Source organism: Trachymyrmex septentrionalis, unplaced genomic scaffold (genome assembly GCF_001594115.1).
Source record: "Trachymyrmex septentrionalis isolate Tsep2-gDNA-1 unplaced genomic scaffold, Tsep1.0 scaffold38, whole genome shotgun sequence".
Classification (NCBI taxonomy): Eukaryota; Metazoa; Arthropoda; class Insecta; order Hymenoptera; family Formicidae; genus Trachymyrmex; species Trachymyrmex septentrionalis.
The window spans coordinates 603,765-622,027 of record NW_017305547.1 but is presented as its reverse complement, the minus strand read 5'-3'; the positions used below and the strand labels follow the sequence as shown (position 1 = coordinate 622,027).

General features: G+C 41.1%; 2 protein-coding genes across 2 annotated transcripts in view; one reads left to right on the top strand and one right to left on the bottom strand.

The window, feature by feature from the left end:
- The window catches only part of LOC108750887, a 19,981-nt gene extending 2,367 nt beyond the window's left edge, over nt 1-17,614 (top strand). Inside the window, exons 2-4 of the mRNA XM_018490721.1 lie at nt 13,847-14,266; nt 14,643-14,935; nt 15,188-17,614. Of these exons, the coding sequence (XP_018346223.1) occupies nt 13,847-14,266; nt 14,643-14,935; nt 15,188-16,973 (2,499 nt within the window). The 3' untranslated portion in view covers nt 16,974-17,614. The remainder of the gene's footprint in view (nt 1-13,846; nt 14,267-14,642; nt 14,936-15,187) is intronic.
- LOC108750890 (E3 ubiquitin-protein ligase MYCBP2) overlaps nt 1-18,263 on the bottom strand; it is a 191,194-nt gene that overhangs the window by 19,167 nt on the left and 153,764 nt on the right. The window lies entirely within an intron of this gene.

Here is an 18,263-nt window from a genome sequence, read left to right as displayed (position 1 = left end):
GAAAATAATAAGTTAAAACTGATATTAAAAAAATAAAAATAAAAATAATTACATTTTAGCTCATGTAATAAGAATTACATACCTATATTAATTTACTACTGCATGTAACATGAGAGCACGTAATAAATAGAGCTGATAATCCCGAATTTTTCCTCGAAAGGGAAGATTAAATTTCTTGAACGCTTCTTGACCGCAAACTGGAGTAAGCCTATTCCCTATCTACGCTACGCTCACATAGAAACACAACGGAAACCAGTTTTAAGGGGCATTCACAGCACTGCCTTCTCTCTTGCAATAGTCCGACGCACTGTCTAAAGATCTTATTAAATCGTTTCGTTTCATTGCTTTGTCGCCATTCACTATTACGATCTTCGGGCTGCTCCGTTTTAAACATGCTCCGAATAATCGGTGATAAAACAGATGTAAAATACACATTTTTTTCTCATGGAATTTCTTCATTAAATAATAAATTAAATGTAACTGAGAGCTACAAGCAAATTAATATATATATATATATATATGTGTGTGTGTGTTTAAAATATTTATTAAATATTATCGAAAGATATAACAATAAAAATATCTGATTACCGTAAATCGTTTGTAGTCAAATCGTCACTTATACTGAAGAAAATCTAACAATTATGTATAAATATATTCGGTCGCATGTAAAAATCTAATTAAAATCAATATTTTCTTGTTAAAATAAAGATAATTCGCTTTTTGTGTTATGCTAAGCAAAAATATACAAAAATTCGGCCTCGAAACGTATGTGAGTTTTTGAATAAATGCATAATTTATCAATTTAATCTTATATCCTTTAATTAGCTCGTGTATTGACCAATATTTTTTATTCATTATTTTTTATTATTTAACATTTTAATTTAAATATTTAAATTCGTCAGTCCTGCTAATTTACGTGAATAAAATGTAACTGATACGATTCTTTTGTGAATTTTAGTGTAATTTTTAAATCATTGAGAGTGAATTTTATCTGTCCGATAAACGCCTGCCATATTAAGCGTAGGCGTGACGCACAGAGTAACATGCACCCGGTATCCTCAGCAATTGACACACAGCAAAGTGACTGATGTCGATGAATCAAGTCGATAATACGTCTCCATCCCATCCCTAAGAATGAAATAATAAACGCGATGCCCGAGAGCCATTGGTTTTTTTGAGAGGGCCCTCGAAAAACACATTTAGCTCTCAAGGATGATATAATCGGGTAGCAAAGAGCATTGACCAAACGAGTCATGACAAGTCGTTTTGCTTGCCCGACGGTGTCTACAGAAACAACAATTGGCAGCGTTAGGTCACTATTATACTACCGGACGGCAAATACTTGGTAATCAAATCAGATTCAGCCACGGCGTCACTTATCATTCCAACGCCATTAATTCCATTTACCAGCTTCGCCGCGTGGTAACAGGCTGGCAACTCCTTGCCGGCTCGTACAAGTTCACTCGAAACAAGGACACTTTAATTCGATCGGCGGAAATGACAGATCAAGCGCGGTGATCGAATACTGATATCGCCACGATTTCAGAAGAGTGTAGAAATGTGTAATTTCTCGCGTATCTCTCCCTCGCGAGGGAAATAATGTGACGTTTCCTCTGACGGTCATTTATCCCGTCTATAAATAAAAAGTAATTGAGTTAAGCAAGGATGAGTTCATACACAGTCCTATTCGCCGCTATCTTAGACCACAATCGTATTTATTAAAAAAAAAAATAAAAAAAAAAAATACGACGTTATATTCATCATGTGTCATATAGACGTTTATCTTTGCTTATCTGACGTTTGTTTATCTCTCGTACTTTTATCGTAACTTAAAACAGATCAGACTGTAGAAGTAACAAATTTATCTCTCTTGTTTCAAAAAGTCTAGAAACTCAATTGAAATATTAAAGAATTAAAGCAACGTATTTAGCAGTGTATCGACATGTTACATCGCGTCGTTAAATCCGATTACAATTTACAGAAGCAATTCCTCGCAATGACCCTCGCGCAACTTAGATACGTGGAAAGATTTCCGACAATAGCCAACTTGCTTGGCACTTTGCACGAGTAGATCGACCCGATAGGTCTCTCGCATTCGTCCTCACGCATTCGGTTGAACCTAGGCGATTTCCGGCGCATGCAATTTCCGGTCGGAGGGTCCATTACGACCGAAGTAGAGGTACGATGCATTGTCCGAGCCAGCTGCTTCACGAATATTTTTTGCTCCGTCCGTTCGAAAACTTGGAAATCTATTTCACCATCGTCGCTTAAGTTTAAGTAATGTAATTACCTTTTTCACTTCGTTCCAATTTCAATTTTAGAGTCGAATATTTTAAAGGAAAACTTTCTTTTTCTTTAACCTTTTTCATTCTCTTAGTTGAAAAAAAAACGGTATCAATTGACGTTAAGCATTGACGGTAATAAAGGAACGTAAGATTTCTCACATTTAAAGGACCCACTGGAATTTGGATCGGAGAACGATCGGCTCGTGAGTTCAGTGCTGATAGCGTCGCTGATTTCAAAGACTTCATCTTCAGGCGCATCGTGCTATGCAAACGCCAAGATTTAATTCGAACGGTCCACGGCACCGTTATCCGGTGGTCGTCGACCCGAAATTACACGTGGAAACAACAATTAACGTTGGCGCACCACGTGCTGGCCACTGCGCCGAAACAATTTCGGCGTGGCAGCAGTTTAGACGTGCGATTTAACACTCACGGACCCGTTAATAAGCGGCGGCTTTTCCCGACTAACTCGATTACAAGCCGATCGCGCGATTATGGTTGGGGAGGCGGGCTGAATCTGTTAATGTAAATCGGCGAAAACAATGCGCCGCCGATTAAACCGCGGTTGCATGCATCTACGCTGCTGGCTCTTTCTGCAACGGTCTAGCAACGCCGCTCCTCTTTCTCTCTTTCTCTCTCTCTCTCTCTCTCTGATTCCCCTGCGAACTCGCTCCGTCTCTATCTCCCTCTCTTCCTCTCGCCATCATAATCATCTCGAGTGGAGCAAATAAACCTAACAATCGGAACTGGAAAATAACGTGCCGCGTGAAATCGTACGAGAACGATAGCGGCACTTAGGACGGAAACGATGCCACCAGATAGACGCGCGCGCATCTATACGTCCGCACGCACGTTCGACGACCCCGCTTATAGAAATGCAACTTGCGCTACGCGCAATTACTTGTTAAATTTATTGTTTTGTAATTATCCATTCTGTATTCTGAATTCGATCTATTTTCACCATCCGCGCCTTTGTTCCACTTTTGCGCTTTTATGACTGTAACTCTTTCCTCTTTCTTCCTGGTAGGCGTCAGAGCAGCAGATTTTGCTGGCTTCTCACCATACTTTGTCCACCTGTGTACTTAACTTTTCTCTCGCTTAAGCTACTCCGTAGCTGTTGTTTTTATTTTGTAATTGACGCGCGAATAGATCGAATTAAAAATAATTTTTTAAAAAGTTAAAAATATTATTGTTGAGGAATTCAGAGAAACGCGGGGAGAACTGCCTTGGTTCACAAAAGGTTACGAAATCAAGTTAATATTGATTGATTTTTCGGATCGTTTCATTTGATGTCGACTATCTTTTCTACTGATCTTCAAAGAAGACCGATATTTTATCAACGCCGTATCGATAAAAATGTATCTTCTTTCGAAGATCAATAGAACATCTAGTAGATATCAAGTCAAACTGTCCTAAAAATCAATTAATTTCAAACCGACTTGCGAACCCGGGATAAGATCTCCAAAAATAAAAGGTTGCGAGGTGTAATGTATCGAATTTTACGATGTCCGGCTCGTTCTCGAGGACGGTCGCACCTCCGCGGTCTCTTTCATACGCCTCGCTTCTACTTCAGCTGCCGGTGGATTAATAAATTGACGGCTCACGTGGTTGCTTAGGGTCCGGAGGGTACAGCGGGTAAGGGCAGAGCGGTGGGAATTTCGTGCGGACAAAACCGCGCCGCGATAGAACGCCGGGCCGATCCTCGCCTCGGCTCAATTTATTCACAATAGGCCCTTTCAACGAATTACACTCTGGTTCACGACGTATCTCTCCGGTCGGGGCGTCAACGCGAGAGAGCGTAAATGATGCGGGTTTGGTTTGCATCGGCGGGAAGCGAGAAATGTTCGGGATAATCTTACGTAAATCGACGTCTACAACTTTCCGACCCTTGTGCGAGAGAATAGAAAATGTTAGCGAGCGACGTGTAGGTGTGCATATTAGAATTTATATTGTACGGCAAAGAGTAGGAAAGTAGCGGTCGACTATGAAATATATATATATATGACCAGGATGCATAAGTACGATAATTACGGTAATCTACGAGCAACGCAGTTAATACGTTTGCATCTAAAGATCTTGGTGCATTATTCCATGTTAATGCAAAAGAATCAATGTAAAGTTACATAAGCGGCAGTTTCTGAAGTAGAATAAAAAATGTATATACTCTTGTATGAACGGTACGATGATTATCATAAGTTTACAATAAACTATTCAATAAATCAATTTCAATAAAATTATTTCAAAACGTCTCGTCTTTCGTTTACAGTAATTTAATCTCTCTGTATCGGCCGTCTATTGATTAACCAATCAATTGTGGTCAATGGCGATCTAATTGAGGGGAACATTTCCACATGGAAATTCGACGATCGCCATCTGTAAGTCATCATCGTTTCCTGTTGCAATTTCGACCTACCTTCGAGCGCCCCAGCGCAATATTTCACAATTAAAATCGGCGAACGTGCAGCCGCGAGCGTCGATACGAAAACAATTTCCCAGCTTCATACTAGCCGCACCTAGTGAAGAGATGCGAGAGAGCGAGAGATCTTTTATCGTTTTCATGCGAATCGTGAATCTCGGAGCCGCGTTTCTCCCGCCGACATCCTACCGGCCCCGATAACTTCGATAACCCAATAAATGGCTCGGTGGAAAGGGAAGATCCGGCACGATCTCGATCGCGGAACGCGCCATTATCACTCGTGCCCTTCCCAACCCTCCCCCATCCCCCTCGCGACTCGTGCAACCCTACGATAAATTATTTTAGGATGGCTCGCTGCAGCACAATACATGCACGCGCAGCCGAGAGTCGATTGCGGTTTGCCGGCTTTGTCTGGAGAATTTGCTCCGGGGGCGTAGATATAGCTCGACATCCTGCTTCGTTCATTCGCAACGATAACTCTCGTTCTCCAACCAACACCCCCCCCCCCCCGCGCGAGTCCTCGCGAATTATCGCGATTTGCCACACGTGCGAAGTGCCTCGCCTATCTGCACAAATACATCCTTGTGTACACGTTACGCGCGAATATATACGGGCAGAGACCGACAATCGCGTAAATATGCGCGTGCACGGTTACGTTCGCTCGACCTGGATCATTTGCTGTGTATCTTCCGCGTTGCGTTGGAAACTGTAGCAACGTAATCCGGACATTCCAATGAGTGTGCGCGCGAGGGTGAACGGGTTAACGTTAGAAATGTCCCTGCCAATCTCATTGCATGTTTATAAATATAGAGTGTCGTTGTCCTAATAAAAGATTTTACACTTGAAAGAACGTACAGTATCAAATTAAATCTCTTCGCTCTTAATTATCAGCGTGTAACGCCAGGCAAGCCGTCGAATAAAACAATAGTGTGTTAGAGATTCCCTCTCTTTTCTTTTAATGAAGAAGATAAAAAAAAATGTCTTGATAAAAATATTTAAAATAATAGTAATTTACTATAATAAATTCTCTATAATATTTGTACACTGAGAAAAAATACAATCAATTTGAATAAATATTTAGTTGAATACTGTCAACTAAATATTTATTAAATATCAAGATATATATTTATTCGATACAAGAAATGTTCATTTGATTAACAATCGATTCTTTTTGCTGAACAAGTATTTATTTACTGTAATTAAATGTTTCGTTGGCTGTATTGAACTCAATATTTATTAAAATTGATTAGATTGATTTTTTTTCTCGGTATGTGTGTGTATGTGTGTGTGTAAGATGTAATTTTTATGATATTATTACCGTAGTAATTATTCTCTAAAATTTTCGTGGTAAATTGTGTCACCCTGAAGAATGAACTTTTACTCTTACAGACTGAAAATTGAGCCACTCTTTTTCAAGCCTGGCGCAATTTCCACTCTTTAAAATAAGATTCCACTTGAAAGAATTTACAGAGTAGTCGGAACTTTTATCTCTTTATTAATCTATAGTACCTCTCTCGCCTTATCTACGACTGCTCTCCCCTTAATCTCCTTTAGCATAATTATATATTTATTAATTTAATTAGCGAGAAGTGAGAAGAAACTCCTCGTCCTCCAGCAATCGCGTGAAGCAATCGTGCAGCGACGCTGTAAGCAATCGATAAAATGTCCTCTGGATTCGGTGTAGCGAATGGAGATACAGGAGGTATAGATCGCGGGAGATTAAAGCGATAGAAATGAAACGGGAGCGATTGCTGCGCGCGCGGCTAGCACGTCGCACTTAGCAGATCGCAGGCCATCCAGTACCCGGTGTGCTGCGGCAATTAACCGAATTATCCCTTGACGCGACCCCGGCCGAGGCCCCCGGCGGAATAATGGCGCTCGCTCGCTCGCTCGCTCTCACATGTCGGCACAGGCAAGCATATCCTACCGTGTATCCACATATGCGAGGGCGAGTAGTAATTTCATCCCGTGCGAAGCGCACGGCGAGAGAAGCCAAGTGTCAGTGGGTGCATCGCCATTCCGCGAATTAACTTCCGGCATTCCCCGCGGCGATCGTCGTAATGCTACGCTTCGAGCTTCGTGAATTTCGCAAGAACGAGATATCACGGTGGAGAACTTTGCGTCTGCAAACGGTGGCACTTTATTTCGCACGAAACGTCAAACCCACGTGGCCGGTTTGCTTTACGGCACGGCCGAAGCTACCGAATATTAGAAACGTTCGAACATCAATAACGTCGTCCAAGAAGGAAATTAATGATTGACGGGAGATCGTGGATACGATTAGATACATTTGATCTATACCAGATTAAACGAATGTAATAATTAAAATATATCTAAATAGCGGCATATACTTATAGCAGAAACGAATAGTTTTATTGTTCCTTCGATTAGCAATAAATCCTGGTCTCTTTGTCAGCTTATATTATATAATATAATTTTTTACTAATTTAAAATAAATTCAATAGCTTCAGGAATAATGATACTGAATAACATAAATTTGTCAAAAATCTGGAACAATTTTATTGCGATCGCCAAATATAATATTTAAATATGATAATAATGCACTAATGAGTCACGAGGTAATTAATCGGAATTGTTTAACAGTCGCCATTAGAGGATACGGGAGAAATGCATAATTATAATTTTGTTATGTCAGAGAATAGTATTAAATATTCAGTCTCACTGCGCAAAATTATCCGCAGTATATATATCAATGAACATATCGGATAATATAAAATATTTTATTTCTAAATTAAATTTTTATCTCCAAATCTTAAACTTTTTAATATAAATTTTATATTCTATAGTTTAAAGTTAATTTCGACAATTTAAAAGCACAAATATCGCTGTTCTCCATTGTCCGTCGTCAGCCATTAAGTAACCATTCTCTGTTTCTTCAATTGAAAAAGACTTACGACCGGTTAATTTCGACGAGGGGAGCAGACGGTGGCCTAAGAGATCTCTCTCCGTGCCAGAGTTTAGAATAACTCGATTGTGTGTCCTCCTTTCGTTCACCTCGAACTAGAACTAGACGCAGTGAATTGAGTTATTTTTATATGACGGAGACACCCGGGTTGTTTCCCAACTGCGTGTCAATTAGCCGTGGCACAACTTCGACGGTGACGAAAACAGAAACTTAGGGTCTCCCATATAGACCTTCGCTCCTTTGCCGCGCACCTTCCACTTATCCGGTTCATTCATCTCCCGAAGATCATCTCTTGACACCTCCGATAAACGGATTTAGACGTCATGGATGACGAGAATTGTCGTGGCGACGAACGCGGAGGGAACGTCATCTGCGTTTCGATTAGCACCTCTATTAGAAGTTAATACGTCGCTCGATGATATACGGCCGTCAAATATCCTCGTTGATTCCAATTCAAACGGCGGATCTTTGATGTACGTGACCTGGCTGCCATGAATTCAACACGCGAAATCGACATGCGCGACACGTACTTCGAAGCTGCTTAATTATTTATCCATTCGATGCGGTGCGCTTCTCATCGCATAATTTCGAGGTTGGTTGTACTTGATAATAGTGGAGGAATGTCGAAGGCTACGCAAAGAAATTCAATAGAAAGGCGCTAACTTATTTTCACACATAATTCATCTTACGTAACTTCTTGTACCTCGTCTTTTATTTTTATTCATCCTTCATCCATGTCAGTCATAATGCACTGGCTTAATTACAATAATGTTTAATCTTAATAGAAATTGGAAAGATTAACGATATATTTTTATTTTTATTTTCAATGAGAAAACAAAATTAAGATGTAAGAAGGAAATTTGAAGAATCTAGCGAGTTTAAATAATTTAAATGATTCAGCTTAATCCTCGTGTGCTTTGGCATGGATTCAATATAAAGAACTTCGCAATATATTTGTATTTTTATTTTCAATATGAAAACAACTTTGATTGTAATTTGTAAGTATTACGAAATTTGAAGAATCTGACGAGCTCAAGTAATTTAAACAATTTAGATTGTAGATTTCTCTCTGTCGAGATGAATTCAATATAGAGCTTTGTGGCAATCCTCCACATAGTTTCTCAAACACTCAAAATAGACGAAACGTAAGATTGTAAACAGCGTTAAAAATTTGACAGGCAAATTTTGGAAATTTATTAATTTATTTCGTCATTCAAATATATTATCTGTGTTGTTGAGTTGTCACACTTTCAAAAAAGACATAGGTATATCTATAGTATATTGACAAACATTGTCGATCAATAGTGATCGATCGTGCATGAGTCGTGTACACTTTTTCAGATGTGACTCGTCGATCCTCGGTAGACCTGATTTCGTACAATAACAGCACAGCCACCCAACAATTTACGCGGATATGTGTAGTTTTATATATTGCAATAATGTATATAATTGTAATTAAAATAAAACGATAAGACATTTCACCATATCTGCAGTTTTTGTGCAAATTTTTTAAAAATACAAATTAATTTTTAAAAGCTAATTACATTAACAAAATGAGAAATGTATTTCAAAATAAGCTGATATTAGTTAAGAGTTGACATGCGGAAACTCGTGCAGCGTTCCAGCATCATTTCCTCTCGTGTTCAAGTGCTGGAAAGACTGTAACATGCGTGCGAAAATATTTTAATGTCGGTATAAACCTCTACGCAAGTTTTATTAGACCATTATAATAAGTAGAGTTTTCGTGGTCGTTTTCATCCGTCATGAACGTGGCGTTCGGCCAAAACTATCGAGTTTTTCTCGATACCGCAGAACGAAGTCGGTTACCACAGAACCGCAGTCCGACGGCATTCGCGCAATCCAGCTAAAGTGGTCTGTTCCCTTTATTTCCGCTCCGATGCATTCCAAGCGAGCGCCGGTCGCGTTGTGTGTAAGTTGAAATAATGTTTCCTCGCGTGCGCGACGACGACGACGACATCGTGGCCCTTTCGATTCATCGATATTCTAGATAGTCAGCTTTCTTGAGATTCCCTTCGCTAACGGTATATGTACTGCAACCTCCGTCTTGCAATCCATGTTACAATCTGCCAGAAAGCAACGCTCCTTCGGATATTACGAGTCTGTTTCTGCCACAATGTTGCCACATACAATTGTTTGGATAGCTGATCACAAATAGCGCGACATTAATTAACGTGTTCTCCCCCCCCCCCCCCCTCTCTCACACACACACACAAAATATTTAAAAAATCTTCGAAATTCGAATTCATCTCCAGAAAACTGCAGGCCAAGATCAAATAAAAGTTTCTAATCGAATTGATTCTTATGTTCAAATTGATTTACATATGAAACAGACATTATTGAAATGACAGTGCACTTATTGTTAGCGTTAAATGTATCGTGAAAATGCCGGAATTCAAGGAAATCTCGTCGTGGATTTCCTCTCACGAAAGACTTTACTTCGAACATATGAAACTGGACTAAACCGAAACGATAACGGAAACGATTCGATACGGTCCGTTGCGGAACGAAGCGAAACGTGGCGAGGCGATATTAAAAAAATTTCTAGTCTAAAGTTTCAGGGCGGGTTCGAACAAATTGAGTAACCATTCTCGAATAACTCCATCTGGTAGAAAAGTTTTCGGAAGCTCGTACGTTTCTACACGGATCTCTTTGTCCGTGACAAGCTAAAAGCCATCGTGAACGTTTTCTCAAGAATAATTTAAAGCAAATAATAAAAAATTGTGCAGCCAGCCTCCCCCCCCCTCCCCCCTCCTCTTGATGAACTGAATATCCGACGAAACATTTCGACGGATAGTTAATTGGCACGTTGAATTGATCCTATACGTTTTCCATATTCAATAGAGCGGCGACTCTTGTTAGCATGTCAATTATATTGTAACGTGGGACGCGGGCGAGTATGGAAATTAAACCTAGAACACATCGTGAACGATAGAAAATTCTATGATGGCTGCGGGCCAGCTCGCGATCCCTCGTTCCCGGTACCGCAAAATTAAATCGCACCGACGTTTTAATGTCGTTCGTAACTCGCGCGGGACCGAGAGAGAGAGAGAGAGAGAGAGAGAGAGAGAGAGAGAAAGAGATATACGCTCTTTGTGCCCGAGGCCCGCGATGCAGAAATAACCGGCGTTATCCGTGTGTCCCGACCCTTGAGTCACACCGACCATATGAAATGGCATGACTTTCGAGGAGCAGTCTTAGTCATTCATCGAGGAGGGAGAGAGAGAGAGAGAGAGAGAGAGAGAGAGAGAGAGATGCATTTTCCGACTTATGTATGTCACACAACGTTCGCGCCTTCCTCCGCCGCACCTGCAGACCGCGTTCCTCTCCATTCTAAAGAACCGTTGACTGCAACAGCTGTTTCACAGCACGACGCATCCAAAGTAACCAGTGATACACAATGAAAACAATATTCAATGTGAACGCGCGTAAGCATGTCACGCAGCGTGCTTTTATACATTTGACGTCGCAGTTTTTCCCGCGTTCTTCCATTTCGTTAATTAATTTCACCTGTGTTGAAAATTTCACGCTAAGGCAATAGCGCATTATTTTTAATTAGGAACGAACTACCGTCAGGCCGGCGCCGCTACATTTACTTCACTCCGCGGCATTATCAACTGGAACTAGCGTGTACGCGGGGGGTTTAATGCGCAGGAAAAATTCGCGACGCATCGCAGCTGATAGCCGATACAATTTCGTCAATAAAATTGTAAAGGAAGCGAAAGCGTACATCGTAAAAATATTCGATCAGAATCGAATATATCAGAAGCGGATAAATTGGTAATACACATCCCGTGCAAAATGATTTCGTTTGGACTGGATCCCACGCTTAGCGGATAGGAACGTGTTTCCGAGCTTTATGTAGATATGCATTAGCGGACGCTGTCGTGAAACCGAATCCAATATTATCGGAGATCGTACCTGTCCGGATAATCTGAATCGTAATGAAGCTGCAGTCACCGTAAGCCAACGAGATCGTCTGGCATAGCTGCCCTCGTAATCGCGATACATTTCATCTCACACCACTCGACATTTACATTAATCCGACGGATATACCTACAACGATATCCGATGAGAAGCGTATATTTTTTTTTTCTTTCTCTCTTTTTCGATAGGAAGCATTCAAGGGTGACCACCCGTCGGTTGAAATTGAATCCGCGAATTACGAAGGATCGACCGCGATGAGACGACAAAACATGAAAGAATAAACCGGAGCCTCGTGTTACCCATGGAGTAACTGAGAGACGGGATGCGAAAGTCGAAACATACGCATTACTCGACACGACGAATACGAACAGTGGTATGACTCATCGGTGTTCTAATGAACTCTTGAAACGATTTTCCGGTGCTTTGAAGGAACCAGCATTATACATCTACGTCTGTTTGAGTTTTTTTTTTTTTTCCGCATAAACCGAAGTCAAATGTGAAAATAAACCAGGATGTGCAGCAAAATAATTTTCTATGGAAAGTAAACATCGCGCGTGTTTCGAATCTGGAAGAGATCCAACCGGGGGAGAGAGTAAAATTTCGTTTCGCTAACTCACGGAAATTTTATTGTATTATACACGCGGAGAGATGAAACATTGTTTAGAACGAGAAAAGAAATATTTCAAACGAATGACGCCTGTGATCTTTTACGGTTTTATTGACTGTGGTAATACTTTTCAATGAAGAGATAACTTTTCGAATGCGGTAGTACATTTTATGTCGAAGTCTTTGACGTATGATGTAAGCAAAAGCAAATAAAACGATAAACGAAGAACTGTAAACGAAGAAATATCAATTAGCCCATGTTTGCGCATAGCGACACGTATGAAATAGTTCAATCGCCGAATGTTTGCATCTTAACATCCGCTGCGTCGCATTTTTCTTATTTTATTATGGAAGGCGTAATGAATCAAGTCGTCGTGCAGTTTAAGGTTACTTAACATGTTGCTTAACACGTCGTATCTCCCAAGTATGTTTAACAGACCCCTATATAAACAGTGTCGTGATATCTCAATGACAAAAATATCTTCAGATAATAGATTTAGTTGTCGGGTGGGTCAAAGGTGCCAGGAGGAACCGGATGCACTCACATGCATCATGGTAAACGAAGCTCCGGTCTAAAAATAGAAATAGAATAAATAATTTCTAATAAACGCGAGAAAAGATACCCTTTCCGAAGTGAACGAAAAATCGGAGTGGCGCTGATGTTTATTCACAGTATTTATTTACGGATCGTCGAAAATTCATATCTCACGAGGATCGGATTTTCCAAAGTCAGATTTTACGAATGGCTGCGAGATTCGGATTATCATTCGCGGACTGGTCGCTGAATATTTCTATGTCCTGTATTTTTCAACGATTTTCAACGACGCACGGCTGTTTTGCAGCCGCAGTATCGAGGATATACAGGGTATCTCTTTTTAGAAAGCTTATCACAATCTAGATATACTTTCAAATATGACGCTGAGAGAAGACTGAAAGAGATGTTAAGAAGTCCAAGTCACATACGATCATCGCTAGCTCAGGAAATATCTCGACAAAACGCTGACGCTGAGATAAACTTCTATAAATAACTGCCAAGAAGATATAGAGATCAGTGAAAAAATATTAATATCTCAACTCAAATAAAACTCTATTGTTTAATGAGAATAAAAATTAACGCTTTATGATATTACTTGCCCAATCATCCTTAAAAACTATAAATAAACAAAATTTCTCCTTTTCATAACTCACGATTATACTTAGTAAAATAAATAACATATCGTTATCTCACAGAATGCTATCTATATGATATAAATTTCTTCACAGCTAAATGTAACTTGAAGATATTATAAATTTTTTTAATGAGAAGAGTATCTTCTTTGTTCTACGGTTCAAAATATATAAGATTATGTAGTTTTCGATAACGCAATAATTCTGGACGAGACTGTTGTAAATCATGCAAAGTCTTAAATAAAGAAACGAATACACGTTTATTACGCTTCCAGAAAACGTTCTTAGTCAATTGCCTTGTTATGATACGCATTACGCAACCAAGATGTAAATCTGGATGGAGAAGGCGAATGACGAGGCACATGGCCTTGGCACAATGTCGATGCAAACGCCGTGCAGCGTTGCAATCTTCTTTAATTGCTTGTTAACGTGTAAATCGTTCGCAAATAATAAGAGACTCTGCAATACCATATTCTATCTTCCATTTTATTTTCATTTCAGAATGTGGAGCTGCACGAAGGGATCATTCCGCCGGAGGCAACGGAACTCGAGGTCTCTCACTGCCGAGAACTGAGAATACAAACGGGTGCGTTTGGCGGGGGCGCACCCCTGAAACGTGTATACGTTTCGGAGATCAACAGCCTGGTCGCCAAAAGACAGGCCTTGCAAAATCTCAGCGCGCCCAACACGCACTTCGAAGTGTCGGAGTGCAATAGCGTGTTCCTGGAGAGTCATGCTTTCCGGAATACGCGCGGCACGCTGAGCGTCTCGATATCACGATGCAAACACGTGGAGATAAAACCAAATACCTTCTCGTGGCTGCTGTGGCTCAAGGTGAGGGAGGTGCCGTCCTTGGAGCTCTCCAGCAATGCCTTTAAATTCGAGGCGCCTCAATCCGGTCGACATGGACCAGCGACCAAGGTCGGATATCTCTCTCAAATTTATTATCCGTATCGCTATTACAAATTGTTAAACAATCTCTCACGTATCTATTTTATTTTAAACATTACAATAATGTTATTGATATTGATATGCCTATATGATATTCGCATCCTCGGTACACATTATGCTATTAATTTCTGATATCAGATAACACGTCAATATGAACAAGTTATATAATATTATTATTTGTAATGTTCCGTTTTGAATGTTACTTTAAATGAGAAGCTCAGAGCGATTCGTATTAATTTCCACTGATACGAATTGTTGTTTAATTAGATCGAAAAATTTGCAGATAATTCTTAATTAGCGGCCATTTCTCGAAAATATAATTAGTTAATAATTTGCTTCGATACAGATTATGTTCCAAAATGTGATGATAAAGGAGTTACCCACGTCGGTTTTTCCTTCGGCTATCGCGGAAATTCGCATGGACGACATTTCGATGAGGACCATACGCAAGGATGCCTTTTGTGCCATGACCATCTTCAACGTGATTATTAGCAACACGTCTATCCAGGAGATTCAGTCCGGTGCTTTTAGCGACAGAGCGCTTATCCAAAGTCTCGAATTTGTCGATGTACAACTTCAGAATATCAACACGGCAGCCTTCAGAGCCGGACATGATAATCTCACGATCCAACATTCCAGGTTGTCAACGTTAAATTTACTTTATCGATCCTTACTACGATAGCAGGAGAAATTTATAGAAAATAAAATGAAAACTTGCAAACATTTTTCTTTTTTTCTGAAAAGCAGAATCAATTTAATGTTTCTGAATTAATTTTTCAATTTTTCAATTTTTATTCCTTAATTACATTACTTTTCAATTTCTTAAAATTGAATTTTTTTCATCGATACGCGCTTTAATCTTTTTTCTCTTGTATTTCTTCCTCCATTTAGATTGTCCGAGGTAGACACTGGTGCCATTAATACATCGGCAGCAACTGTCACCTTTAACAACAACGAATTCGTACATTTAAAACAGGGCTCGATCGTGCTACATCAATGGAATCACATAGCGATCGATCGTAATGTCTTCGTCAACTTAGAGAGCGACGCGATTAAAGCGGAGGTCAGTGCCACTTCGGCGTCCAATCTCGAATTTTCCTTCACGAGCAATGAAATACAGAAGGCGTGGCCGGGATCCCTCAGATTTGCAATGTTGTCGCAGAAAGTGAACTCTGCGCGCGTTGGTAACAATTACTTCACTCAAGAAGAATGCAGGTGCAATCTCGAAAGTTGGATGAGCGAAATAACAGGCGGTAACAATTTATGGATGATCAACTCCAGCTACTGTAAACTCGATGACTTCTTGCAAAAGTGCTTCAATCCGCCCAAGGGCTTCATGATTATGCAAAACTTCACGCAACTTATATGTACGGAACGGAAGAAGCACGTCGATTGCGAGAAACCGTCGCCCAAGCCAGAGCCGAGCGTTAGTCCACCCAGCGTGGGTCCTCACATCTATCCAAGGCAGAAGGGATTCTTCGATATGGAGATGAGCGAGCTGGAACAGTTGGAACGCGAGAAGAGGATCATCGTCATTGTTTGCATCGTGGCGGTCTTCATCGTCGTTGTCGTGATCTTAGCCTCAGGAATTCTCTATATGCGTCGTCGCGGCGTGTGTCCCAAACTAATATCTGGCTCGCTGATAAATCTGTCGAATTGGCTCTCGTCCAGCAACGGCATGACCGCCGCGACGTCCGCTAGATCAATATCGAGACTAAGCGTTCACGAATACGCCGGTCTCCAAGCGGAGACCAGAATTCTTGAAATGGACACTCCAGCGGAAGGTACGGAGGACGACGATGGGGAAGGTGACGTTTATCCATATACGGAGAACAAGGCTACGCAAACGTTGCCGGAGGAGCTGACAGAGGAGTACCTGAGGGATCTTCAGGAACGGCTGAACGATCCTGACAATCACAGTCAGGCGAGGGACATGATCGAGCACCTATACGATCTTATCAAAGTCGAAGAGAGCTGCAACAATAACAACGATCGGCAACCGGCGGACGATCGAGAAGAGAACGCGTACGACGTGATCCGACCGAGGATCAGAAGACCTCGCGGAGCACCGAGACCGTCCGTAAATATTGGCACCAAAGCACCATCTTTGGACAAGCTGCATCCAACCGAGATACGTACCAGACCGCCCATCACCGAATACGCGCAACCGCGTGATCAGCGTGCCACCGATCAAAATCATTTATACGCCGAATTGCCGGGCGACGAGACGGTGCCCAGTACAAGTCGACTGTCGCAACCTATCCTGGAGAGCCTGATCGGTAGAGCGCCACAGCCGTTACCGCCGGACGTGGTGAACGACCATCTTGTCGGCAACAATCGTCTTCCACGGAGCCTCGATTACGATGCCGACGATCGCAGCAGACCACCGCAAAGCCCAAAGCTGGATTCGAGCTGCAGGAATCAATCCGCTAGGCCGATGAGCTTTCTCAAGGCTCTCGGCGACAGTATCTTAGGTGCTTCGAATAAAACGAACAATAAGAGGCCGCATTCGTTGCTGTGCGAATACGCCGAGCCGTCTGACGTAACTGCCCATCTCTATTCGGAGCTGCCAGAAACCCAGCAAACTTCCGCATCTACTAGCAAAATGGCGAACAGGCCACTGCCAACCAAGCCCGACCAGGATTCCGTCGCCACAAACGCGGCCACCAAGGCGTAGTGGCGCTCATTATCTGTGATATAAGTATTATGTGTTCTCGAGAACGAAGATTCAAGTGTCCTTTCTTTTTGCCGACCGTATGGAGGAAAGTGTTCGCGCACATGCGTGTGTTTGCCAGAGAGCGATTGCGTAAGAGAGTTTCCACCAGGCGAGGACGCACGGTGGTCGCCTGGAGTCTCTTGGCTGAGAGATTGTGTGTCTGTATCGCAATACAGAGAGAATACGCGTTAGAAATTAGTGCAATTCATGCATACAAGGCTCGGAGAGCCTTGTCAGTCTCGAGGACGAGAAGTGTTTTTAGTTTTAAACCGTGAGTGTGTATGAATAAACCCCCTTGTTAGAACAATCACGCACAGCTTTCCGTGCCGTTTGAATGGTCTTCTCGTGAAAGAAGTTGAATCTGTGTGTCCGTTGATTAAAGCGACGTTTACGCGAAAAGTATCGCGGCGAAGTTGTGCCAAAATTAGTGCGTCCCATACGACTGTATGTATTCGCGTTCGTAACACGACAATGGTTTTCGATAAAAGCCCGCGCGATCAGCAAATCGTCGAAAAGTACCACCGCGCGAGAAAAATTGACAAACGGATTTATTTATGTTCATCTGCGACAAATGGATGTAAAACATAAATTTATATATTTGCTTCAGGTATTATTAAATAAGTATTTTACATTTGACATCTGAGAAAACTTATCAGTATCAACACCAATCCCTGCTTAAAAATGTTTGTTATTTTTAGCAGTTACTTTTAAATTCCATACAAGAGGAGAATATGCATTTAAAAATTGCTTTCATATTTTTCATAATTCATAATTTCATTCTATTACAAATTATTAAGAAATTATTCGTTCGCGCGCGATTTTGGTTTTTCCAATGGTTTTTTTTTCCCGTATATATGCATCGTATGTTCTCTGATTACATTTCCTGTGTCCATTATCGACTTGCATGATTCAGGAAATATGAAAGCTCGCGCAGAGAAACGCGGAATATTTATCTTTGCTTTTATAATCGACCAGTCGGAATGGGCGATAAAATATTACGTAGATTCAACAATCAGATCTCCCTTCGGCTATTCTTCTCCTCCTTCTCGGACAAGTATCTCTCTCGTTTAAGATAACGATGCCTCGGTGTCCGAGGAAAGCGTATTCCAATTCACAAAGTACTTATTCGTAAGTTCAACAAGCGCATCGATTTCTCTTATCTAAATCTCTCATGTTCAAAGTGTCCTATACTGTCGGTGTCTTATCTCGAAGAATTTTACGATTCAAGTAGTTTTCTCTGGACGCAACCTT